Source organism: Xenopus laevis, chromosome 4L (assembly GCF_017654675.1).
Source record: "Xenopus laevis strain J_2021 chromosome 4L, Xenopus_laevis_v10.1, whole genome shotgun sequence".
In the NCBI taxonomy this organism is placed as follows: Eukaryota; Metazoa; Chordata; class Amphibia; order Anura; family Pipidae; genus Xenopus; species Xenopus laevis.
Genome location: NC_054377.1, coordinates 29,172,529 through 29,199,697, shown reverse-complemented (window position 1 = coordinate 29,199,697; position 27,169 = coordinate 29,172,529). Strand labels below are relative to the sequence as shown.

General features: G+C 40.2%; 1 protein-coding gene across 6 annotated transcripts in view; it reads left to right on the top strand.

Annotated features, from left to right (window-relative positions):
* Positions 1 to 20,981, top strand: part of mus81.L (MUS81 structure-specific endonuclease subunit L homeolog) — a 74,598-nt gene extending 53,617 nt beyond the window's left edge. For 5 of the 6 annotated variants that reach the window (XM_041590023.1, XM_018257685.2, XM_041590022.1 and 2 more), the window contains 10 exons: positions 1,566 to 1,721; positions 2,188 to 2,361; positions 4,640 to 4,767; positions 6,386 to 6,498; positions 8,715 to 8,831; positions 9,215 to 9,310; positions 10,144 to 10,269; positions 11,065 to 11,168; positions 17,748 to 17,831; positions 20,710 to 20,981. In XM_041590023.1, coding sequence (XP_041445957.1) covers positions 1,566 to 1,721; positions 2,188 to 2,361; positions 4,640 to 4,767; positions 6,386 to 6,498; positions 8,715 to 8,831; positions 9,215 to 9,310; positions 10,144 to 10,269; positions 11,065 to 11,168; positions 17,748 to 17,831; positions 20,710 to 20,776 — 1,165 coding nt within the window. In that variant the 3' untranslated portion in view covers positions 20,777 to 20,981. The remainder of the gene's footprint in view (positions 1 to 1,565; positions 1,722 to 2,187; positions 2,362 to 4,639; positions 4,768 to 6,385; positions 6,499 to 8,714; positions 8,832 to 9,214; positions 9,311 to 10,143; positions 10,270 to 11,064; positions 11,169 to 17,747; positions 17,832 to 20,709) is intronic. The other variant, XM_041590024.1, reaches the window with a different exon arrangement.
* The last annotated feature ends 6,188 nt before the right edge of the window (positions 20,982 to 27,169 follow it).

The following is a 27,169-nucleotide window of genomic DNA, read 5'->3' as shown; positions in this document are numbered from 1 at the left end:
GGCAATGCTAAATTGATTAATAAAAAATTCAGGCTTAAAAAGGCAGCACCTCACCTTAGTCCATTCCCTAAAGTGCAGGTATGGAACCTGTTATCCAGAATGCTTGTGACCTGGGTTTTTCCTGATAACGGATCTTTCCGTAATATGGATTTTCATACCTTACGTCTACTAGAAAATCATGTAAACATTAAATAAATCCAATAGGCTGGTTTTGCTTCTAACAAGGTACCGCTTTATTATTACAGATAAAAGGAAATCATTTTTAAAAATTTGGATTAAATGGAGTTTATGGGAGACAGCTTTTTCTGTAAATTGGAGCTCCGACGGGTCAAACCAATCGATATCTGGACGATTTTTGGGCTGATATCGATCGGGAGGACCCTTCAGGAGCCCCCCCACACATGGGCAGATCTGTCTAAAGGACCCATATCGGCAGCTTTAAATTGCCCATGTATGGCCACCTTTACTCTTCTGGAATCCAAGGTGCTGATAACCTTGTTCACTAAGGGCAGTGACTGCTGAGGAGATTTGTTGCCTGTGATTATTTATGCATGCAAGCGACAAATGTCCTGAAAATGCATCTCCATTGAAGGTAACTGAAACCGATAAGTAAAATCAACATATCCTCTAGCAACCATGCACTGATTTGAATAAGAGACTGGAAAATAAATCGGATAGGACCTGCATAGAAACATCTATAATCAAAAGTAGCAATAACAATACATTTGTAGCTTTACAGAGAATTGTATATTTTTAGTTGGGGTGACCCCCATTTGAAAGCTTAAAAGAATCAGAAGAAGAAGGCAAATAAAAAAAAAACTATAAATAAATAATGAAGCCCAAGTGAAATGTTGCTTAGAACTGGCCATTCAATAACAAACTAAGGGGCTGATTTATCAAAGGTCGAAATTAATTTTGGAATTGAAAAAATTCGAATTTCAAGCTATTTTTGTGTACTTCGACTAGGGAATAGTCCAAATTCGATTTGAATTTGCAAAAGATTCGAAAATTCGAATATCGAAATTTATCATCTACTGTTTCTTTCAAAATTGGATTTCGGCCATTCGCCATCTAAAACCTTCCGAATTGCTGTTTTAGCCTAAGGGGGACCTCCTAGAACCTCTTTGGAGTCAATTGGTGGACTTCTCAAAAAAATCTAAGTTTTTTTTGGGGAAAAACTTCAAATCGAATTTGATTGAATATGATATTCCTTAGATTCGTACATTTCGAATTCGGCCGACTATGGACCTATTCGATCGAAAACAGACCTATCCGACCCAAAAAAAACGTCAACTTAATTTCGGTTGGTCTTTTTGAATTCGAATTTTTAAGTTTTTTTCAATTCGAAATTCGAACCTTGATAAATATGCCCCTAAAAGTTAGCTTAAAGGTGAACCATCCCTTTAATGTACTAGAAACTTCAGTTTAAGTGTATCAGAAACAAAACAGAAAACAACTGCAGTGGAGCCTTTGCTGAAGTTTGGTGTGTTCTTTTTCTTGCATGGCCATAGCCCAATAAATATGTTGTTGGTATTTGACCAACTTATATTTGTTTCCTTCTGTAGGTACTCACTAACAGAAAAAGGGCTTGAATTGGCGCAGAAGCTGGAAGAGGCAGAAGATCAAGCTAGGGCAAAAGGATTTCCCAAGCAAGTACAGACTTCATCACATGAAGAAGAAGAGCAAGAGGAGACGGATAGTGAAACCAATCCATGTATACAGTAAGTAAACGGACACCTTTCCCTGGGTAACAGTTTAGTTCTCCTGTGTTGCTGCATGTAATAATTCATAGTAAATTCACAGCATCACTCAGTGGCCAGTTTCACACAGAGATTAGTTGCTGCTATTTTCAGATGGCTATAAGGTGTTTCCTAATTTTCTGTTGGAAAATAAGTATTTTATGCACCATAGAAAGAATTAATTCCATGTCCAGGCATCTACAATTAGCAGGCAACTAATCTTGATGTGTCTCTTAATAATGTGTCCGGGAATTACTTTCTTGATGGATGGAGAGTTAGGTGCATGAAAGGAAGCCACCAACAGACAGTCCTTCTTTAATATTAAGGTAATGATTTTGCAGTCTGGGCTTGTGCTTTTGTTATGATGCATACTTGTCATCATTACACATAAATATTTGCTTTCTGTACATGTTCTGGTTTGTGACCATCTTCTTCTGTTCTCTTATAGTGTTGAGCCAGTTCAGTGTCCTCCAGGTCAGCAGCTTAATGTGGCTTATTCATATAATGTTAAGAATACCTCTTCTGTCCCCCCATCGGTTCAGTACAACCACGTGCCTGATTTTACTCTGCGCCCTGGAGATTTCAACATTCTTCTTTGTGTGGACTTCATCGAAACCACAGGGTAATGCATATCTTCAATGTGTGTTTGCATACAGCAATTTATTGCAGTATAGTATGTACTTTTTTATCCTGCCCCATAAAAGGTATGCAGTGCTGAAAGAAAAGGCATAGACCTAAAAAAAAAGGATAGAGTTCTTATAAGTTATTGATTCAAACAAAACACTTAGTATGTATGAACTGTATTTCATAATTGGCAGCATCTATTCCATTTTCGACATTTTCTGTTGAACTAAAGGCCTATTCTCTGGTTCATCCTGATGAAGGGAGGGTGAAAACCCCCCGAAACGTTGATGCGATGCATGGGTGGTGAAAAATAAAAGGGGTAAGCTCCCCATCTGCAAAATAATTGGTGTTTGTGCGACTCCCTTACATATGCTTCTCCTACTTGATTGACGTGTGCTGATCATCTATGGGGCTCTGCACAACCAGGCAGGAATATCATAGGAAGGGACAGGAGGTGCGGAAATTTTCTACATTGGACATTGGACTGACTCCCCATGCCCTTCAATGAATTATTGTCTTTTTGGAACACCCCTAGATGCCACATATATATATATATATATATTGAATCAAGAAGTTAAACACTTTGGTACCTGTGGGGTTAAATGAACATTGCTCTTTCCTCTATTTCCTGAATCAGGGTTGATCAGTTTTAAATACTATTTGTTACTATGTATAAGGCAGTACAATGATACATTGTTATGAATTTATTATCAATTATTCAATGTTTAAACTGATACATTTGCAGAACCTATTGGATACATTGTGTTTGTATGTTATAGTTCATCTCAATGTGATAAGGTTTTTGTGTCTATTGGTTTTTACGATTAACCTGTTCCACTTTGCAGGGCTGAGCTTCCTGTCATGTGGTGTTTGGTCAGTCACAGTATTGGGTGAATGCTTGTGGGTTTTATCTATTTATTCACAGGTGATTTTAATTGGGATTTGTGGTCTTGAAAAAGGTCTTAGGAACAGCCCGAAACGTTGACTCTCTATTTTTAATGTACTAAATAAAATCATGGATTTTTAAAAAGATCCTTTAAAGGTTCCCAGAGTGCACCTTCATTTTTGGATGTTTGTAAGAAGTTATAGTAGGTAGCACCAGGGTCATTCCATTTTTGGTTACGGTGTGCTGAACTTGTTGGGACACAATATATGTATATGTATATATGTGTATATATGTGTATATATATATATATATATATATATATATATATATATATATATATATATATATATAGCAATTGTGCTGCAGCTTCCACTCGCAGCGGCAATTGGAATTGTAGGGGAAATGTTGCAATCTGGTTGAAAAAACATGGCAAATTGCATCCTATATTGCAGTGCACTTTCATAAATGCCCCTAATGTATCCCCTGTATGGGATGACCTGTTTTCTATTAATTTATAGTTCTACTGTACAGTGCTGCGTACATTAGTAGCGCTAATGTACGCTGTGCTGTCAGATTTCAACCTATAGTGTACCCTGATTAGGGTAATCGTTAAAGAGGAATCAAAACACCCCTGTCTGTCACCTTTCCTAATATAGTATAGGACCTGTTATCCAGAATGTTTGGTTTTTCTGTAAAATGGATCTTTGTAATTTGGATCTGGTTTTGCTTCAAAAAATGTTAATTATATCTTTTTGGATCAAGTACAAGGTACTGTTTTATTATTACAAAGAAAAGGAAATTATTTTAAAACATTTGGATTATTTGGATAAAATGGAGTCTATGGGAGATGACCATCCTGTAATTCAGAGCTTTCTAGATAACAGATCCCATACCTGTACTATTGAACGTACAGCACCGTGTATGTCACACACACACAGCAGCACAGCATAGAGAGGGTGTAATTCTCCAGAGAGTCTTCCATCCACATTGCTTCTTTTGGTGCCCCTATTCCCAAAATTGTCCATTCTGTTGTGCAGTATATATACATGTATAAAATGACATTCTACTACAGGTAATTCACATTTTTTTTTAAAATAATTTTTCTCCTTTTTCTCTGTAATAATAAGTACCTTGTACTTGATCCAATCTAAGATATAATTAATCCTCATTGGAAGCAAAATCAGCCTATTGGGTTTATTTAATGTTTACATGATTTTCAATTCAAGGAAATACGGTCAAGTAGACTTAAGGTATGAAGAACCAAATTACTGAAAGATCCATTATCCGGATTATTCTGGATAACAGGTCCCATACCTGTACTCACTTTTTTGATTGATGTGTGAATGCAATCACATTCAAAATCTCAGTAAATATCATTTTAACTTTGCAGTGGTGCTGCTCACAAGAAGCAGGATCTAGTTTCAGAACTTAAAAGGAATGGAGTGAATTTTGATGTGCGCAAATTGCACATTGGGGATTTTCTGTGGGTTGCACAGGAAAAAGTCCAACCTGTGCCTGGTAAGTGTTAAAAGAAACACAAGTGCATATTTTTGTTTACCTTTTCAGACTCATTTGTTGTTAGTCTTGCCTATAATGCTGTGTTTTCAGTGAACGTTTAGAAGGATTTTAATCCATCGATCGAACGATTTTCCTTCGATCAAAAAAGCTAGGAAAGCCTATGGGGACCTTCCCCATAGGCTAACATTGATGATTGGTAGGTTTTAGGTGGCGAAGTAGGTGGTCGAAGTTTTTTTTAAAGAGACAGTACTTCGACTATCGAATGGTCGAATAGTCGAACGATTTTTAGTTCGAATCATTTGATTCTAAGTTGTAGTCGAAGGTCGAAGTAGCCAAAAAAATCCGAAGTATTTTTTATTCTATTTCTTCACTCGAGCTAAGTAAATGTGCCCCATAATGATCTGTCCCATGATATATACCTCTGTTCCCCGTGAATCTGCTTCAATAGCTCATTTTTACAATTCCGTCTAGAAAATTTTACTTACTGTTTATTTCTTAATTGGGTTGTTTACCTTTAAATTAACTTCAAGTGTGATGTAGAGAGTGACATTCTGAGACAATTGGTTTTTGGCAATTGGTTTTCATTTTTTATTTGTGGTTTTTTAGTTATTTGCCTTTTCAGCAGCTCTACAATTTGCAAGTTGAGCAGTCTGGTTGTTAAGGCCCAAATTACCCTAGCAACCATGCATTGATTTGAATAAGAGACTGGTATATGAATAGGAGAAGACCTGGATAGAAAGAAGAGTAATAAAACATAGCAATAATAATGTGTAGCCTTAGAGAACATTTTTTTTAGATGACCCCCATTGAAAGCTGGAAAGGGGTTAGAAGAAGAATGCAAATAAATCAAAAACTATAAAAAAGAAAAAAATGAAGGCCAAAAGTTACTTATAATTAGCTGTTCTATAACATACTAAATGTTAACTTATTAAACGTTAAATTATTACTCCTAGAGGCTACAATATTATTGTTACACATTTTTTACTTTTCTTTCTCTTCAGGCCTCTCCTATTCATTTGTCAGTCTTTCATTTATGCCACTGCATAATAGTTGCTATGATAAAATGGACCATAGCAACCAGAGAGACTGGAGAGCTGCTGAACAAAAAGCAATTGTTAAACCACACCACACTTGCCAAACCACACTTAATAAAAAAAAAAAATGAACAGCAGGTTGTCTCAGAATATCACTCTCTCCATCGTACTTTAAGTTCATTTATAGACGAACAACCCTTTTAAAAGAGTAGGTCATGTTAAAGTTGATGTTTGGTATAACATTTTTGTTCTGCATCTCTCCAGCACGGAATTCAAACTACTATTTGGTTGCTAACAATACCCTAGCAACCAGGGTGCAGTTTACAATTCAGGATCTAAAATTCAAAGATCTAAAATGCTTGAAATTAAAGTAATTGAAACTAAGAATAACACTCAAATTGAGCATCACTTGTTTTTTTTTTTTGGTTGCCAGGATCAGTGACCCCTGCAGTATTTTTAATTGAATGCTGGAAAAGGCAATGGAAAATGATTATTCAAAAACTATACTTGCTATAAAGTAATGAAACCCACTAATGGCACAGCATCAAGATTCAGTTTTCTGTATTACTTATTTTGACTCACAGGCCAACTACGGATCCCTCAGGCTCGGGAACTGGTATTAGATTATGTGGTGGAACGAAAGAGAATGGATGATTTGTGTGGAAGTATTATAGACGGCCGCTTCCGGGAGCAAAAGGCAAGTCATTAACTTTGCTACATTGCCAAACTTATTTTTGTGTAACTGCAGTACTTACATTGCAATTCTGCATATATAATGACAGTCATGGGCTTCTGTTTATATCAATGAAAGTAATTACAGCTTCTAACTACTACAGTTCATCAGAACTCTTTTAGACAAATAGCATATATATACCAGATGTCTTTCATACTGTAAGGGGCAGATTTATCAAGGGTCGAATAGACAATTTGAATTTTCAAATTTAAATCCCCCTATTTGAATGTAAATCAGAATGTGATATTTATCACAGCTCCAGCATAGAAACAGTCCTAATTCGAATATTCAGCACCTAAAACCTGCTGAGTTTATGTCAATGGCAGAGGTCGGTTGAGCAATTTGGAGATGGTAACAGCCTTCCTGACATTAGAGTTATTTTTTTACGGGAGAAAAATTCGATTTGCACGAATCGAATACGATTAGAATTTTCGCGTCTGAACCATTCGATCGAATATCAGCCATTCTAATTTTTTCTTAAATAACCTTCCAGTTGGATTGTCAGTATATTTGAATTTCAAAAAATTCACATGAATTCGAAATTCGACCTTTGACAAACAGGCCTCTGAATATAATGAAGGTCACAGGGCATTACATAAATGCTAGACAGTGACTTAGAGAGATTTCTCAAGCAAAGGAGTGTGTGATGGGGTGGTGGCGGTTGGGGGAAGAGTGCAGAAGCCTGAGGGTACACAAGAAAAATCTTTAATTGTGGCAGTTCTGATGCAGAGGTTGTTGAAAAAGGGTTTTTTGCAGGGGTTCCATAGTGGTGGTATAAGGAGTCTGATCTATTGGATATAGGGTTGCCACCTGCCCGGTATTTTACTGGCCTGGCCTGTAAAAATTAAGCTTGATCCCAATGTTATTAAAGGGAAAATGCATAAAAATATAGGCAGGCCAGTATTTTTTTCAAGAAAGGGTGGCAACCCTAATTGGATATCAGGACTGGGCCAAGGTATTTTGGCACCCTAGGCAAGGACTTCAATCAGTGCCCCCACCCGATCCTACATTACCATTTCCCACCTTACCATTCAAATTGCACACCCATTATGTTGCCCCATGTACCTGTGCCAGCACCTATCATATTGCCCTATAAGTACCTGTGCCAACTGCAGTCAATATCTCAGATTGCTCCCAAGCCCCCAATGTGTACCTGTGCCAGCATAAGACAAAACATCCATCATATTGTTAACCCCAGTCTGTAATTATGCCAGCAGCAGCCAAAATAATCCATCATATTGGCCCTAATTTGTACCTGTGCCAGCAGAAGCCGAAAATCCATTATAATGCCCCAAACATCTGTGTACCTGTTCCAGTACCCCCATTTGTACCTGTACCAGCAGCAGCCAAAAAATCCACAATATTGCCCACAAATATGTACTTGTGCCAGCAGGAGCCAAAAATCCATCATATTGCCCACAAATATGTACCTGTGCCAGCAGTTGCCAAGAGGGAGATGGGGAGTGCCAGCAGTACAAATCACAGGCAAGAGGGGGTTGGAATAGGCGGTTTATAAAATTAAAAAACTATTAAAGGCCAAGCAAACCAGGGTTTAAAAAAAGAAAAAAAGAGCCCCTTAAAAGTGCGCCCCCCATCATGATTGCGCCCTAGGTGGGCGCCTACTCTGCCTACCCCTAGTTCCGGCCCTGTTGGATATAATACAGAGGCTTTATTTTGGGGAGAAATGCTAAAGAGTGATGAACTGGAAAACTGTGATTTGGGGAGAAAGTGCACAGACTGATGCAACCAGGGAAAATGGGTATGTCCTGTTGCATTGGGGAAGAAAGATAACAAGCCTGATGTACTAGATAAGAGCAGAGGAGAGAGATAAGGGGTAAAATCGTGCTGCTTTATTGAGCAAAACTAAAATGGCTCCCCTGCCTGTGTTAGTGTGGTTTACTGTGCTGGCTCAAATAATCTTGCTGCTTGTTTAGCCAAAAAACTGCCCAAACTTTGTCAAGTAAACTACAACAAGGAAATGGACTGTCTCCTAAACTGGAATTGCTTAGTAGTAATGTTAGTAATGCCCTCATATTGCATGTAAACTACACTTCTGTCTCAGGATGAAATCTTTAAAACAGCAGGCATAAACTCTTAATAATATTCAATGAAAATGCCATCAACATCAGTTCTTACCAGTTGCAGTGTCAGCTTTCTATTTTAACATCTGCTTATTTCAGTTCCGCTTAAAAAGGTGTGGGTTACGCCACCCAATATACCTGGTGGAGGACCACGGGTCAGCGCAGCATCTGAGTATTCCTGAAACAACGTTACAGCAAGCGATAGTAAATACACAGGTGATGTATCATTCAGATACCTTCGTCAAATACAAATACATACCTTTCAATGTATGCTATACAGACAAAGGCAGGCATTGCTTTTCTTTCTTAAATATGAGTTGACGTAATGCCCAGTATGGTACACGTCCACATCAATACCCCTCGTTTCAGTACCCTGAAGGCTTTTCATTTGTTTTAAACAAACCGAGAGCTTAATGCACAAAATTCCATATTCTAATAAAGGTGTGAGGCCTGAGGTTTTGTCAAAACGTGTTAAACATTTACTTTCATATATGGATAACAGGGTATTCATTTTCATGTACTAATATAATACTGCATATCTTTTACTGATATTGATGTGGACTGCAAGAATTGACTTAATATTGCTTTGAATTCTTTAGGTGGTTGATGGATTTTTTATCAAGCGCACCAAGGATGTACGTGAATCTGCTGCCTACCTGACGATAATGACTCGATATCTTCAAGGCATCTACTCAGTAAGAATTATACAGTGTGATACCAATGGAGAAGAAAAGGTGAAATCGCTGGGGGAAACCAAGTTGCTAGGAAACTCCTCAGTCTCTTTTAGCCTCTTATTTGCTACTGTTTGAGTGCTGTGCTGTTTTCTTTTGTCCTCCCAGGTTTCCCCTGTTTCAATTCCAGTTGAGCTCATGTACAGTACAGAAATCTTGGGAAAATGTATGTATTGTGTATGTGCTCAAGCAATCCCACCGAGGGACACCTGAGAGATTGAAAAAATGTGTCAGCACTCAGCAAAAAGAAACTAGTGCGTTTTTTGAAGAACAGTAGTGCCAGGCTATAGACTGGACTCACTGGGTGGTACATAACAACTTGGAACACTCCAGTTACTTTACCTTTCCTTCTCCTGTAAAAGGAATATTATAAGCCTGGGGTTGCTTCAATATATTGTGCAATGTCAGATCTCTAGTTAGATCACTGGTAAGCAAGCCTTGTTCCCTATATGTAGTTCTGCTAGAGTTATTCCACTTGTGCCAGTTACTAATGACAAATATGCATATGGGCAACTCATAATATAGTGTCAGATTTTCTGTGATTAAACTAAGGCTTATTAAAAAAAAAGAATCTTGGGAGCCTTCTCACCACAACCTCATCCACCGCAAGCCATTGCAGGTGACACGTGGAAAATCATAGGTCGCGTGAATTTGTGTGTTTTGCGGGACCCCTTCTTGCAGCCCCTCTGTTGGTCTGATTGGGGTCTGCTTCCTTTATGATTAAGCTATTGCCCAGAATTTCTACAGATTACCAGGCATCTTCATTATTTAACATTGCTAAAATCTATTCCCTACAGAGAAAGACCCTTCTTAGTTGTACCAAGGAAGAAGAGTGGAAATGTGACCGAGCACTCTGCCCAAATACCGACAGCTGCATTCTTATGGAGTTCAAAGATTTTAATGAGAGTGCCATGAAAAACAAGGTGACATTTACATTCTTCTGAAAATAACTGAGTTTTGTGTAGAAAAAAAAGTTAAATTGAGAGTAATGGAAACCCCTTGCAAACACACATGTACGTGCATTTTTTCGGGTTGAGGAATTTACTGTGTTCCAGCACCAGACTTGCAAGCTGTGGACTCTGGTAAATGCCAGAGAGGCCTCTGTAAGATGTCACTATTTATGGGCCTGTGAGAGGCTGTTTGGGCATCTGTGTACTTAAAATGCCAAGGCCTGTTGTGAATCCCTGCTGTGTTTCCTTTAAGCATACATAAAAGTAAGGTGTAATTACTTACTTTTCAGACTAGTCTGTCTGCCCATACTGTGACTAAGATCACTGTCTCAGCATTCTTGCTTTCTTCTACTGGTGAACCACAATGGGCAGTGATCATGGCTATAATAATTTAAAATATCTCTCTGGAGGATGAGGGAAGTAACGTAAGGCTATGGACACACATTCTGTTGTCAGCGACTGTTTTCAGCCTGTGTAATTGGGTTGACCGCACACAGGCTGATCAGATTCAAATCAATGGATCAGGGGCACCGAGCAGATCTGCTTTTCTCAGCCTGCAAAATTACTCAGGCTGACAACAGCCACTGATCAGCCGGCTGACAACTGCCTGTGTGCCCATAGTGTTATGAGGTCAGATGGGTTTGGCTGTGGCAGCCACTAGGAAGTAGATTCTGACTCCCATTTAACAGTCGTATTTCATTTGAGCTCCTTCGTACATTGTGTAACTTCTTGCAATTTGGTGTGTGAATGTATTGTTTTCCCCTGCAGGCTCAAACAGTAAAAGAAGTTTTTGCACGGCAGTTGATGCAAATAAGTGGGGTGAGTGGCGAGAAGGCGGCAGCTATCCTGGAGAAGTACAGTACCCCAGCCAGGTAATATGTTACTTTATATAAGTGGCGTGAAGGTGGCAGCTATACTGGAAAAGTTCAGTACCCAAACTAGGTAATGTTACTATATGTATGTTGGGGTGAGTGGGAGAAGGAAAAAGTTATACTGGAGAAGTACAGTACCCCAGCCAGGTAATATGTTACTTTATATAAGTGGGGTGAAGGCGGCAGCTATACTGGGCAAGTACAGTACCCCAACTAGGTAATGTTACTATATGTATGTTGGGGTGAACGGGAGAAGGAAAAAGTTATACTGGAGAAGTACAGTACCCTGGTCAGGTTATAAGATAATATATGTAAGTGGGGAGAAGGAGGCAGCTGTGCTGTAAAAGTATAGCGAGTGGCATCGGTGGACAGTGGGTGACTAGATCCCACTCGCTCCCTACGTAGTTAGGTAGAATCCACTGGGGACCGATTGGAACGGAGGGAAAGGGTGTTGGATGGCTGACATTGTCGGTTTAATTGGGGCCATAAATGGCTTACACTTGTTCTAATGGTTCACTGTCTAGTGTATATTAGCCCACCAGAAGGGGAAGTTGGAGGGTGGGCTACAACTCCCAGAATGCTCTCATGAGACACTGTCTTCAAACTACCACGGAGCATACTATAGGGAGAACTAAAGTCCAACACCTATGTGTAAACTTTTATGTAATCTAGCTACTTTGCAGAAACTGAACAGTGACTAGCTGGTAAAAATCAATCACACCACCTGTCCATTCTATGTGTTTTTAATTTTGTATATTTTTATGAATATGGTCCAACACTATTCACAAGGGCTGTTTGTAGTGAATCTTGTGTTATATGGTAGCGTATATATATATATTTAAAATAATTTAAATTAAAAGTTATATTTTAATATACTGAGTGTGTTCATTAGCTGAACTGGTTATCCGGACTTCACTCTGAGGCAGCTGCATTGGTAACATTGTATGCGACTTCAGAAGGCCTTAATTGCTACTTGGTTAAAAGTATAGAACCCCAGCCAGCTAATAAGATAATATATGTAATTGGGGTGAGTGGCAGGGCTGCAACTAGGGGTAGGCAGAAGAGGAATCTGCCTAAGGTGCAATGAGGGTTACCCGTTTATGGGTCTTCTGCCTTCCCTTTTCCTCCCCTCTGCCGCTCTCCCCTCCCTCCCTTGTCTTCCCCTCTGCCACTGTCCCCTCAGTTACAGCGCATGTGAATGCACTTGCACACACACAAGGGTGGGGGGGAGCGTGGTGTGTCCTTAGGCCCTAGGAGTGGGGAGAATGTTTGCAAGCATTTCTATATATACATTTTCAAACCAAATTATATACAAGCAAAAAACCAGATGACTGAGTAAAATCAGAGTTAATATTTTGTGTCTTTATTCGAACAAAGAGTTAAACACATGCCGACTATGTTAAACATGTGTAAAAAAAAAAAATAAGCCACACGGTTGCCAAACCGCAATCAGCATCTCATCAACCACATAAAAGCAAACATTGTTGGCGCTTGTTATTGCTGAGCTGAAATGCCAGCCTCATTTTCTGCTCCGTATCATTTTTTCCCATTTACAGTTTGCAGTGCTGGAACATAATGTTAAACGTGACAATACCAGCTGTGAGTTGTAACGCAGGATCTCCAGGCAGTCTTTATATTTTCTCAGCAGTATAAATCCTTCCATTTGTTAGAGAAAGGATCACTTGAATGCACAGTAATGCTACATATAAAATAAGTTGCACTGGTTGTACTAGTGCATTATTGCAAATATACAGCTGTATCAATGTGATGGAGTCTTCAAAAGGGCCTATAATATCTCATATGTGTAGGATTCTAATCTAATATATTCTAATCTACTTTAATAACTGAAGGTTACCCACATGTTCTATAATGCATTATGTCATATTCTAATTATCTCCATATAAAAAGGGTAAACTACAGTAATTTCTTGTTACTGCTCAGATGTAGGTAGAACCAGAAAGGTGAAGAGGGCAAAATAATTCCAGTGTACATTTAGGTGCCTAAAACACTGGAGAAAAGCATCACTGGTGATGTTACCCAAAGCAACCAATCAGATCTTTGCTTTTGTTTTCTTAAGGTGGCCATACACGGGCCAATAAAAGCTGCCGACAGACCGTGTCGGCAGCTTATTGGCCTGTGTATGGGGCCCCCGACGGGCTTCACCGATCGAAATCTGGCCGAAAGTCGGCCAGATCTCGATCGGATGGGACAGAAAATCCCGTCGGATCGCGGCCGCATCTATTCGTTGATGCGGTCCCGCGATCCGACCGCCCGTTAAGGCATCGTTAGGATCCGATCGTTGGGCCCTAGGGCCCACGATCGGATCAGCCCGATATTGCCCACCTCAAGGTGGGCATATCGGAGGGAGATCCGCTCGTTTGGCGACATTGCCAAACGAGCGGATCTCTCAGTGCATGGGGACCTTAACTTGTAGGTGACTGTTGAAATCTAATTGCTGGTTAGTTGCTATGGCCAACATCCCCTAGTGATGTTTACGCATCATGATTAATAGGCCTTTAAATGCAGAAAATGTCTTCTCAAAATAGAAGGTAACCCCTTGTCTCATGCAACCCATGTAGAGCCACCTCAAACTGAAAACTGATAGATTTTATCTCATGCTTATAATATCATACAAACAAAAAAAATTTGGTACGTGTTTGGTAGCCAAACGATCCCGAATGATATCCATGTATTAAAGATATTGCTCAGTTCAAAGAATTGGGTGGGTTTTGAAATGTAATTTGCTAATGTTGGGTGCACCTGCAAATGAGAAAATGAAGAGGAGCCGCTGCTCCAGCTATTCTTATCATTTGTACTGTTGGCCCAAACAAGCAGAACAATAGAACAGTCAGATACCATGCTGGGTCAGCTCTTGTGTGATCACCTAAAACCAAGGAATTATCTCTAATAATGCCATGTGTGACTATAAAGCATGTAAATATAACCCGTTTTTTTTATACAAATGGCATATGAACATAATATAGAGATCTGGGAACAGTCTGAGCCTGTTTATGAACACCTTGCAGGGTGCAAAGCACACTTTTCGGGTGCAAATCAGTCATGTTTTTTACCCTCACTGCAGGTTTCCCCCCAGGATTCCAGAGTAATTGCATCTTTAAAGGAGAACTAAGCCCTAGAAATGAATGTGGCTAATAATGCCATATTTTATGTACTGAACATATTGCACCAGCCTAAAGTTTCAGCTTCTCAATAGCAGCAATGATCCAGGACTCCAAAATTGTCACCATCTTGGAAAGTGTCTGCGACAGCTGAGCAGCAGGGAATCTAAGTTTAGGGGTCATTGCAAATTATCAAGTAGAAAATGAGATTGTACTGTAATATAAGATGATGCCACAGGGCTGATTATTAAATTCTGATGCTAGGTGCATTGGTTTATGTGCTTCCATGTAGTAATTATCTGTAGTAATTACTAATCAGCCTTATATTGTGACATTTCTAATCTATGTGTACTGTATATTGTGAGTGGGTCCCTAAGCTCAGTAAGTGACAGCAGCCCAGAGCATGTGCAGTGAATCAGCAGAAAAGAAGATGGGGAGCTACTGGGGCATCTTTGGAGACACAGATCTTTACTGCTAAAGGGCTGTGGTTGCCTTGGGCTGGTACAGAAGCCCAAAACATAATGTACAACATTTCTAGCCTACTTTAGTTCTCCTTTGAGGTGATGCACCTTAAATCGGGTGCAAGTTTTTAGTAACGTAGTGTCCCAAAGTTTGGCAATAAAAACTGCATTAGTGTGATTATTTTTCCACAAGTCTGCTTTGCCTAATGGCATTACCCACTGTGGGAAACCTGGACTTACTGTCATGGTGGTAGCTCCATGGTTGCCCAATGTCAATAGGCGTATTTTGCACATGATTTAGCAGAAGAGGCAAGACAGACACAATGGGATGTGATTTAACTATATGAAAGTGAAGGAGCATATTTGGCTGCACCCACCTTTCAAGGGGTTTTCACCTTTAAATAAACTTTTAGTATGATGTAGAGATAATTTGCAATTGGTTTTCATTTTGCAATTACTTGTGGTTTTTGAGTTATTTAGCTTTTTAGTCTTTGCAGATCTTTGCAATTTCAGCAATTTGGTTCCATATTACCCTAGCAACCATGCATTATTTTGAATAAGACACGGGAATATGAATAGGGGAGGCCTGAGTAAAAATATGAGCAATAAAAAGTAGCAATGACAATACATATGTGGCCTTAAAGAGCATTTGTTTTTATAGATGGGGTCAGTGACACCATTTGAAAGCTGGAAAGAGTCAAAAGAAGAATGCAAATACCGGTAGTTTAAAAATGCTAAAAAAAATTAAGGCCAATAGAAAAGTTGCTTAGAATTGGCAATGCTATAATATACTAAAGGTTAACTTAAAGATGAACCACCCCTTTAGTGAATGGTGTCAGTAAGTGCAACATTTGCAGGAGATGCTCCAGCTTATCTATATCACTTGTGTGCATATCAAACAAGTTGGGCAGTCGTTCCTTTTGTGCATGTACCTGGAATTATGTCTAGGAGTGCAGGCCACAGCAGTTGAAATGGTTTTTTTCTCACTATTGGTTCCCCTATTCCAGGGCCAGAACTAGGGGTAGGCAGAAGAGGCACCTGCTTTGGTCGCAATGCTAGAGGGCGATGGGCAGGTACCTCTTAAATTGTCTTCTGCCTACCCCTAGTCCGTTTTCACTGCCCTCTTTGGTTTCCCCCCTACCGTGCACCCTATCCCTCCCCTCTGTTGCTCCCCCCCTTCCCCTGCTTCGCTCTCCCACCCTCCATAGCTCTCCTCCTCTGCATCCCGTCATTCTCACCTCTGTTGCTCTCACCTCTTTGCTCTCACTGCCCAACATTTGCAAGTCGCAGTACGTCTGGGGCACGCGCACAGGGGCAAGGGGGGAGCGGGGTGGCCGGCTGGGTTGCCTAGGGCACAGGCACGGATTTGTGGCAAGGCCACAAAGTCACGGGCCTAGGGCGGCAGAAATTCAGGGGCCGCATGCTGCCCAGTCGCATTCACTTAATTTGCTCCCCTTCTGCGTCACCTCTGCGTTGTCCTCCCCGTCTCCATGTGCCGCATGCACACATCTTGAATATGCGTACATGCGCATTAGTGATGTGCGGGTCAGGACCCTAACCCTAAACCGTCCCTAACCCGCCCTGCTGCAGCCCACACCCGCGCTTCCGGGGTCCTTTTATAGACCCGACCCTCCGATGACTTCACAATGACGTCACAAAAGGGGCGGGGCGAACAGACGCAAGACTATAAAACCAGAAGCCGGCATTTGAAGGTGGCGGGCTGGGAGCAGTGCACCACCTGCGAGGAGCAGGGTGGGGTCGACCCGAACCCGTCCGACCCTCTGGTATCTGGTCGGCCTGCACATCACTAATGCACATATACACATGCGCATGTACGTGCAGGCACAAGGAGACGGGGAGGACGATGCGGAAGGGGATGTGGAGGGGAAGAGAGACATTGAGGGCCTCAGGGGACACAGACAAGACGGCCTAGGGGCGCCCCATTTGTAAATCCAGGCCTGCTAGGGCACCCGGCTGGCTTGGCCCAGCCCTATTCAGAGTGTGGGCTGTTATCCAGCTTCTTCAGCGGGAAATCAAGAGGAGTAAATCTTGCCCAGGTATAATAATAGCAACATGTAAGCTGTTAACTAACAACCCCTTCTATTACATTACCCCCTGTGGAGTGTATTTTGATCCAGTTCATATAATACTCCATTAGCTGAATGATTACATTTATGCTAATGTCTGTATTATGTACTCTCAGTGTTATCCACAAGAGGAATAGTTTGAAGCAAAGGCATTGTTAGAAACACTGGGAGTCATGTAGCTGGAATTTGCACTGTAACTTTTTAGCATAAATATATCACATAACACATCATTTACGCTGCCCCCTCCTCTCCATAAACATCCAGCTGCACTGCACATACGCATGTACGCACTAATGACTTACTAATAAAAAGCCTTCCAGAGTTGGCTGCTTTCAAGGCAAAGTTCATCTTAAATTTTGCTTTTTAGTACATAGAATGCAATTGACAAGAAGCCTTTTTTTGAATGATTTAAAGTTGTTTCACAGCAACTGTATCAGGAGGTACTGTGCGAAATGCCCAACCCATACTCGCTTACCCTAAGCCCGACCCAAACCCGATTTCTTATGCACATGTAGTTGCACATGACCCGCTCCTGCAGTAAGAGTCGCACCAACCAGAAGTGAAGTCAGAAATTCCGTCATGCAAAACGGAAGTGACATCACACTGCATTTTTACATTGTGTAGATTTTAGTTTGTGTCACCCTTTAATTAACCTCCAGTAGCCCTCCACTGCAGCAAAAGGGTACCCACGGGCCGCAGGCTAACCGCACAGAAGGGACATCCAATATATTCAGCCCAAGTCCCAAGCACTTTGAGGTCATTCCGTTGGTACTTGACCTGCTTCAGGATTCTATCAGGAGGCCCTGTAGTTAATGTCTGCTCAATGCAACATTTGTTGAATTTGTGCCTTTAGCACTAGACACAGACGACTAAGTAACCTGCATGACAGTTGTTTATCTTTACTATGTGCAGCCTCATGTCGGCCTATGAGAGTTGTTCCTCTACTGAAGAAAAGGAGAAACTGCTTTCCAGTGTGAAATGTGGGAAATTGCAGAGGTGAATATGATTCCATACAAACAATATAGATACACACAATATGGTTACCATGTCATTATTTGTTTTTGTTTGTAACAGAGCCACTAAAATTAGATTGACAATCTGTACTGAGGATGCAACATGCAGAACTGGTGGTAGTTCTACTAGAAGTCATTGCTGATGTCATTGGGAGGTTCCAGCTGCTTGGCTGCAATACAGTGCATGTATGTGCAGAGCCAGCAATAGACATGCAAAGACAGCAAATAATGATTTGTGGTGTGCTGCAGTCAGCCAATCACCAAAGAGGGCCAGGCATCTAGATTCCTTAAAGGGGAACTATCGCGAAAATGAAAACTTCATCATACCGAAATAAGAAACTTTCTAAATACTATCAATTAAATATTCTGCATTGTTTATCTTCACTGTTCCTCTCTCAGCATCTGTTTCTCTTCATTCTCTCTATTTAGGCAGAAGTTGGGTGTCAGATACTCATTGACAGTTATATCTTACAGAGGGGGCTCCTTTTGCCTAGAAGATGTATTAGAGCTCACTCTATTAAATCACCAGACATCATGTCTCTCTACATGCAGAATTTGTGCAAAAGGCAGTTATTTTGCTAGATTTTGTTTGTACTGGAATCAGTTATTTGAGTGAGCTCTAATTTATCTGCTAGAAAAGGAAGCCCTTGTTATCCGTAGTTAAGCGCTGGCCAAATTATCCAACAGAATCGCTGATTATGGCTTTTGAAAAACAGCTTTATTTAAACACACAATATTTGATAGCATTGGCAGTGGGTAGGTGGTCAAACAAACGTGTTTCGTACCCTTAGTGTCGGCACTTCATCAGAGTCTGACTCTGATGAAGTGCCGACATTAAGGGCACGAAACGCCCTTAGTGATTCTGTTGGATAATTTGGCCAGCGCTAAACTACAGATCACGAGGGTTGATACAAGTCTCGGCTTTGGAGTTGCCGGGTTTCCGTGGGAGCTGCGGCCATACAGGATTTCGCTAAGCTGCAACAGGGTGAGCTCTGCTTTTTTCATTACCCTCTTTATGCTGGATGAATAGGAAAGGAAGCCCCCTATAAGATATATTGGATCTAACTGTCAATGAATATCCAACTCCCAACTGCTGCATGAAGACAGAATGAAGAGAAAGATGCAGAGAGAGGAATAGTGATTATAAACTTGATTATTTCAGAAACAGTACAGAATATTTAATTGATTTTATTTAGAAATTTTCAATATGTTGAAGCTTATATTAAATTTTCATTTTCACAATAGTTCCCCTTTAATAATTCATTGAGCTGTAAGGTAAATGTCAGCACCTGTATAGTATGTCTGCACATCCTGCAGAATCTCCATTATTTATTTGCATGCCCAAGATTTATTTTAAGTATGCCTCTTCTTTAACACATTGAGCAAAATCAGGGCACACACAAATGACTTGCCAGTACAGATGTAGGATTTATTATCCGGAATGCACAGGACTTGATGTTTTCTGGATACGGAATCTTTAATTTGGATCTCTTAAATCTGTTAAAAAAAACGATGTAAATATTAAATAAACCCTATAGGGTTGTTTTGCCACAAGTATGGATTCATGCAGTTTAGTTACCATTAAGTGCAAGGAACGGTTTTATTACAGAGAAAAAGTAAATCATTTTTACAATTTGGAATTATTTGCCTAAAGGGGTTTTTCACCTTCCAAACACTTTTTTCAATTCAGTTGTTTTCAGATTGTTCCCCAGAAATAAATATTTTTTTCATTTACTATATTTATTTTTTACTGTTTTTCCAACAACTAAGTTTAAAGTTTAATGTTCCTGTCTGTGGTGTTCCAGTCTGGGAGCTCAATAATTCAGGAGCAGATCCCGAAGAGGTTACAATTTTGCAACATTTAGGGGCACATTTACTTAGCTCGAGTGAAGGAATAGAAGAAAAAATACTTCGAATTTCGAATGTTTTTTTTGGCTACTTTGACCATCAAATTGGCTACTTCGACCTTCGACTATGACTTCAACTTCGAATCGAACGATTCAAACTAAAAATCGTTCAACTATTCAACCATTCGATAGTCGAAGTATTGTCTCTTTAAAAAAACTTCGACCCCCTACTTCGCCACCTAAAACCTACTGAGCATCAATGTTAGCCTATGTTAGCCCATAGGCTTTCTAACAAATTTCTGATCGAAGGAAAATCGTTTGATTGATGGATTAAAATCCTTCGAATCGTTCGATTCGAAGGATTTAATCGTTCGATTGAACAATTTTTCCTTCGATCGTTCGATTGCAGGAAATGCGGTAAATCCTTCGACTTCGATATTCGAAGTCAAAGGATTTTACTTAGACGGTCGAATATCGAGGGTTAATTAATTCGACCAGTAGTAAATGTGCCCCTTAGTTGATACATTTCTATGCAGCATCTCTGGATTATTAGCAACTATTGTATCAATTCTAACAGCTGCTTGTAATGGAACCCAGAGATTCTGCTTAAACGATAAGAAACGTATCAACTACAGTAAATGTATCCATTTAGAACAGTTTACAGGGTCGGCGACCCCCCCTCCCAGGGCTGCTTTAGAAGGTGAAAAATGACACTTTACTCTTCAATATTAGAAAAACTGTGACACAAAGAAAATAGAAAGTCATTGGAAAAAGTTGTTATTTCTGGTGATCTATCTGAAACCAACTAGTTGTTTGAAGGTGAACAACCCCTTTAAAATGAACTATATGGGAGATGGCCCATTAATTCAAGGTTTGAGTATAATTAATTTCCAGATAAGGGACCCCATACCTGTATTCATTTCTGCTGCTTTGACTTTGTTATTCCAAATATGTAGCTGCAGTGATTCCTTATCCTGCCCTATGATGTGACTTGATTTTGTTATGACTTTGCAGGAACCTTGGCCCGGTATTAAGCAAGACTATATCCCAGCTGTACTGCACCAAAGAACCTTTATCATGATATCGACATTTTCGAATCATCCGGTAATTCAGGAATGAAAAATACGAATTAAGTCATATTGATCTTTTCTCTTTCCTTCATTATCCACTGAAATCATTGAAAGACAGTGAAAGCTGTGAACAGCTTATAGGTGCCAGGCAGTTTTGTATTGGGTGTGCATCATTCATATTTTGTATCAAATTTCAATAAATATTTTTGCAGATAATATATTTGTGATTCATTTCATTATTTGATTAATGAGGGAAAATACTGGTGATTGACACAGGGAGCTGGAGGTAGTTCTGAGGCTCGTCTGCATCAATAGGCGATGGATTTTCACGGCTCTGATTCCATCATGCAATTGTATAAACATAGGACCTTGATTTTGTATCTGTCACAGGCAAGTGGTTAAATGCGGTCACTCGTGGTGTTTATTTCCCACCATATTCATTGAGAAAAGTAGGAATGCAATGTGACTATTTAGTGGGTGAGCCTAAAAGTATTTATTTTTGATAAACCCTCTATTGAGGACAGAAGCACTGATGCAAGAATAATATATATTCGAATAAAGTTCCCTTCTTGTAAAATGTAAGGATATTATAAGTTACAGAGGAGCTCCATGACCATATGTTTTTATACAGGTCATGGAACTCCGAGTTGACTTCTAATATCCTCATATTTTGCTACAAGATGTACTTTATTTATTATAATATACAAGTTTCAGTGAGTCATGTGACAGAAATGGCATCACTAAGCTAGGATCATAAATGATGACATCACTAAGCGCCATTTATAAGAATATAATTTACAGGACATTCATGGCTCTTGTGTATTTTAAAGTAAATAAAGTACCCCCTATTGTAAAATATAAGGATAATAATAATGATATAATACACAAAAGCCATGAATATGTAAATGATATCCTATTAAACGGTAAGTACTGATGTCATCAGTTATAAACGGTGAGTAGTGATGTCATTTCTGTCACATGACTCACTGAAACTTGTGTATTATAATAAATAAAGTACCCCCTGTTGCAAAATATGAGGATATTAGAAGTCACCGCGGAGTTCTATGACCTGTATAAAAACACTCGGCCTTTGGTCGGTGATGAAACTCCTTGGTAACTTATATCCTTATAATTTACAGGGCTACTTTATTCACTATATAATTTACAAGATATGCATGGCTTCGGTGTTTATAATAATATAATTCCCCTTTCTTAAGCAGATGCTTTCTTTGTACATGAGCTGACTGATATTAGGCATGTACAGTTTCTAGGTAATGCTTTTTTCAAACTTATTGAGGACAAAAGGATGCACTGAATCCACGTTTGGATGAATCCTTCATGACTTCACAGCGGGGCAGGTATATAAATAGGAACATGCGACGGGTTAGGGTCGGCTGGGGGTCAACCCGCCCATCACTATCAACCAGGCACTTGGATTCTACTGAATCTTGCTGAAAAAGACAGAATGCTGAACCGAATCCTAAATTCGGTGTATCCCTAATAAAGGTACAGAACATAGGTTTATAGGAGATTAGTTGCATTAATGTTATAACCAAAGAGCCAGCATCAGCCAGTAGAACTATACATTATATTATAGTGAAATGCAGGGTACCAAAAAAATGCCACAAGCCCCCATGGTTTCCCTGCACTTCTCTGAATTTACGTAAGTCTCCTTGCTCAGAATTGGAGCAAAAAGACCTGCATTCCCCCCAAAAATACAGCACAACATTTGACAATGCTGTATTCATAAGGGTGGGGTTTGGGGTGCACATAGGCACACCCACTAAGTATTGTGCAAGTTAGTGAGCCAGATGTGCATTGTAGGGATGATGTGATAGTTGCAGAGCACAGTCAGGCCCCAAATGCAAATGCTTTTACACTGAACATTAAAGGGCACATTTTAGTGCTTATTTATGATAAACTCATAACACATAAACCTAATATGCAAAGACTCAGATAACCTAGGATAAAGGTGCACACAGGGCCTACCATATTCATTCAGATAGTTAATAATACAACATTTGATAAAACATCTCCTTCCTGAGATGTAAATGCTGCACTAGAGGAAGGGAAGGTTCCCACTTTAAAGCATGTGTACTGGATGTACTTCCCCTTAAGCACGTGTGTTGGATATTGTCTGAACAAATATTTTAGGGCTTGTGTCCGCTTTGAAGCCAGTGGGGAAATGCATGCTGATTGGTCAAGCACTAGTAATCATGTGTGTATTGTTATTTTCCTGGACACTCGCTTAAAATTTGATCACATGCTATATGCTTAAAGGGATACTGACATGTAATCAGTTAATAGTGCTGCTCCAGAAATCCATTTCTCAAAAGAGCAAACCGTTTTTTTATATTCAATTTTGAAATCTGACATGGGGCTAGACATTTTGTCAATTTCTCAGCTGCCCTGGTCATGTGACTTGTACTTTAGGAGAGAAATGCTTTCTGTTTTTCCTTCTCAATGTAACTGAATGTGTCTCAGTGGGACATGGGTTTTTACTATTGAGTAGTGTTCTTAGATCTACCAGGCAGCTGTTATCTTGTGTTAGGGAGCTGCTATCTGGTTACCTTCCCATTGTTCTTTTGTTTGGCTGCTGGGGGGGGAAAGGGAGGGGGGTGATATCACTCCAACTTGCAGTACAGCAATAAAGAGTGATTGAAGTTTATCAGAGCACAAGTCACATGACTTGGGGCAGCTGGGAAATTGACAATATGTCTAGCCCCATGTCAGATTTCAAAATTTAATATAAAAAAATCTGTTTGCTCTTTTGAGAAATGAATTTCAGTACAGAATTCTGCTGGAGTAGCACTTTTAACTGATTTATTTTGAAAAAAATCCCTTTAAATATGATGAATAACACTGGCCGGCAGCGCAGACTGTTTCTATAACATACTTTACTCTTTACTGCTGTTTAGAAATATGTGCTGGCTGGTTCCTTATCTACTGGTTTCCACAGGATTACTTGGATAAAGCTTCAGCAGTAATGTATAAGAATGTACTTACACTTTGCCCCTCATTTTTCTCTTTATTGATGTAAAAGAACAAATCGTAAGAATATAACAAAGAGGAGTAATTCACAAGGACACAAATAACATACAAATAAGTGGCTGTATCATATTCATACAATGTTATTCCTCAGGCGTATCAATACCTGTGAATATTTTAACTTTGAAGATACAATAATATCATCCTTAAACCAAGACTTTCTCCTGTCCCTAATAATGTACAAAGTTAGCCGAAATTGGGTCTGTCCAACTTGCGGCCGTGGGCCAGATTTGGCCCCTGCAAAGGGTTTTTATGGCGTCCAGCTTCCTCAAGGATTTATTTTATTGCATTATAATCCTGCCCTCATGAGTGGCAAGTGCAAAGGCAAATAATTGACTTTTTACACAATGGACAACACTATCCTAAATTAAAATGAGCAATACCTGTAAGCATGACACACTTTGCTTAATCACCATGAGTTAGAAACCCATCACTTACCCTTTATAAACAGAAACCCAACTACTAAATCAGTGTTATTGAGGTAAGATAAACGGTGAGGACAATGTACATAAACACAGTACAATACACACCCTTTCTTTATATTTGATATTTGGTATATTCAGTACAAAATAGATTGTCACGCAAAAGTAACCCTATGCTTAAACATTAGACAACTTACATCAAAGTGAAACAAGAATTTCCAGAAACGTGGTCTTTAGGAGGACCATAATGGTGGTGCTCCGAGCTGCCCTAATATCCATCAATGAGCTGTTTTTGACTTTCTCGGGAACTGTTTCCCTTCAAATGTTAAAGATGATTAAAAATGACCTTTCTGCGAGTATTTTACTGTTATGATTAGAGAGCAGTTGTCAGTACCATGTCTCTTTCAGAATGCTAAAAGCACTTAAAACACAATGCAACTCTAATTATGCTGCCAAGTCTATTATTACTGTATATTGTGGTGCACCATTCCCAATTATAGGGCAAGTCTAAAGTCACACACCAGACAGGCACAAAGGTGGCATTTATTTGGCAACTAAGAATTTGCCATGGATACACAAAAAGTATAGTATACACATTGGGGCAGATTTACTAAAGGGCAAAGTAGCCGTCGCTAGTGAAAATTTGGAAGAAATCTCATCCGCAATGACCACCAATTTACTAACAGGCGTAGACGACAATTCGCTAGCGAAAAAGATTGTTGCTAGCGCAGATTTGTGCCCTATCAACAGGCGAATTTTCTTTCAAGTGAACGAACATTACTCTGCAAATTCACTTAAAGGGGAAGGAAACCTCGTCGGCGCTAAACCCCCTCCCCCCTCCCGTGTATTGCCCCCCCTGGCCTACCCCTCCCGCTGGGCAAATGCCCCTAACTTGTTACTTACCCTTCTGCGCAGGTCCAGTCCAGGGAGTTCACAGACGACATCTTCTTCCACGCGATCTTCTTCCTGCTTTGACCGGTGCATGCGCAGTAGGATCGTTTCGCCGGTACGATCTACTGCGCATGCGTGTGACTTTTGGCGCATGCGCAGAAGATCCGTACCGGCGAAATGCTCCTACTGCGCATGCGCCAAAACGCCGGTCAAAGGAGGAAGAAGATCGCGTGGAAGAAGATGTCGTCTGTGAACTCCCTGGACTGGACCTGCGCAGAAGGGTAAGTAACAAGTTAGGGGCCGAGGAGGTTTCCTTCCCCTTTAAGTGCGAATTTTACAGAACGTTACCTCTTTCACCAGAGTTTCCTTCGCCACTTTAGACCTGGCGAACTGATAAGATGAAGTTACATCCTCCTCAATCTTATGTCAGTGACATCATATTCTGTATGCCGAAAATGCATTAAAGTTCTAAAAAAAAAATGCTGGTGTTTTTTTTGTGTTAAACTTTGCTTCCTAGGACATTTGTAATAAGTGGCCACTTCTAACATTTGCACCAACGTCTCTAATAAAGTCATATATATGACCTATATGTACCTTATTCAAATTGACCTAAGTGCAAGTGTACTTAAGAAGTTTTGCTAGGCAGAAATGAACCCTAGCGAAAGATCGACAAAGAAATACTCGCGCCAACGAATTAACGCAACTTCGCCAGTGTTCGTCTGCTGAGACGCAACTTCGCATTTTAATGAATTAGTGTAGTGGTAACGAATTTACACCTTGCGAAGTGCGGCGTAGCGTTCACTGGTGAAAATTCGCCCTTTACTGAATTTGCCCCATTCTCTTCTTTTCACTGTAGAATATATACAATATATTTAGGATAGGAAAGGGGATTCCTCATTACCACGCATATTGCAGATCTACAGATCCGTGCACTCATCCCTTATCAAAGTGGAGATGCGTGGAAGTGTTCTACAACACATAGCATTGCATGGGTCCCATATCCTTGTTATAGGTTATTTAGCAGAGCTTTGCTGAAGGTACTTACGGAACGCATTTTAGGACATCCTGCAGCGAAATACATGTCCTTCTTGTGATGTCTTATGCCTTCGGAATGGTGCATCAGTTGCTTTTACCGTCATTCATCATCCAAATCTGCAATCACACCTCCGTCCTCTACCCTCCCTTCTCAGCCGTCAGTCATACGAACTCCACCTTCAGCCCTCAGCTCTCCATCCTTCGCCCTCAGTCTTCCGCCCTCACCCCTCCATCCTCCTCCCTCAGTCCTCTGCCTTCCGCCCTCAGTCCTTCCTTCAGTCCTCTACCTTCCGCCCTCGCTCACCACTTTAGAAACTTATGGATAAGACTGTCGACTGAAAAGAGAGATCTGAGGGGGGAGTGCTGAGGAAAGAGGGTGGAGGGATAACCATGAGGGTGGAGGGAAGAGGACTAAAAGGAAGAGGAATGAGGGCGGAAGGCAGAGGACTGAGGGCGGAGGATGGAGGGCTGAGGGTAGAAGGCTGAGTTCGTATGACTGACGGCTGAGAAGGGAGGGTAGAGGACGGAGGTGTGACTGCAGATTTGGACGATGAATGACGGTAAAAGCAACCGATGCGCCATTCCAAAGCCATAGGACATCGCAAGAAGGACATGTATTTCGCTGCAAGATGTCCTAAAATGCGTTCTGTAGGTACTTCCAGGACCCTCTGTCAGGAAGTCATCATACAATAGTTAGAAACCCAACACTGTCCGAGGCTGTCCTGATAAACTGGAAGAATTCAACCCTGTTAGAGATCACGCTACATGATATCCAACCTAGGACTCTGAGCCTGAACTTAATAATCAGCACGAGGTGGGATTATATATGTTGTGGTTACCCCATTGCCGGCAAGATATCACTAGGTTTAAATTTCATTACCAATGCAAAGCTCCTGAAGTCAAACACTGCAGGAATATTCTTTGCCAGGAATGCCTGCATTTTAGCTTTACACTGAAAAGATGAATAATCTCTTTCTGAAATAAAATAAAGTGTAAAAAAAATACATA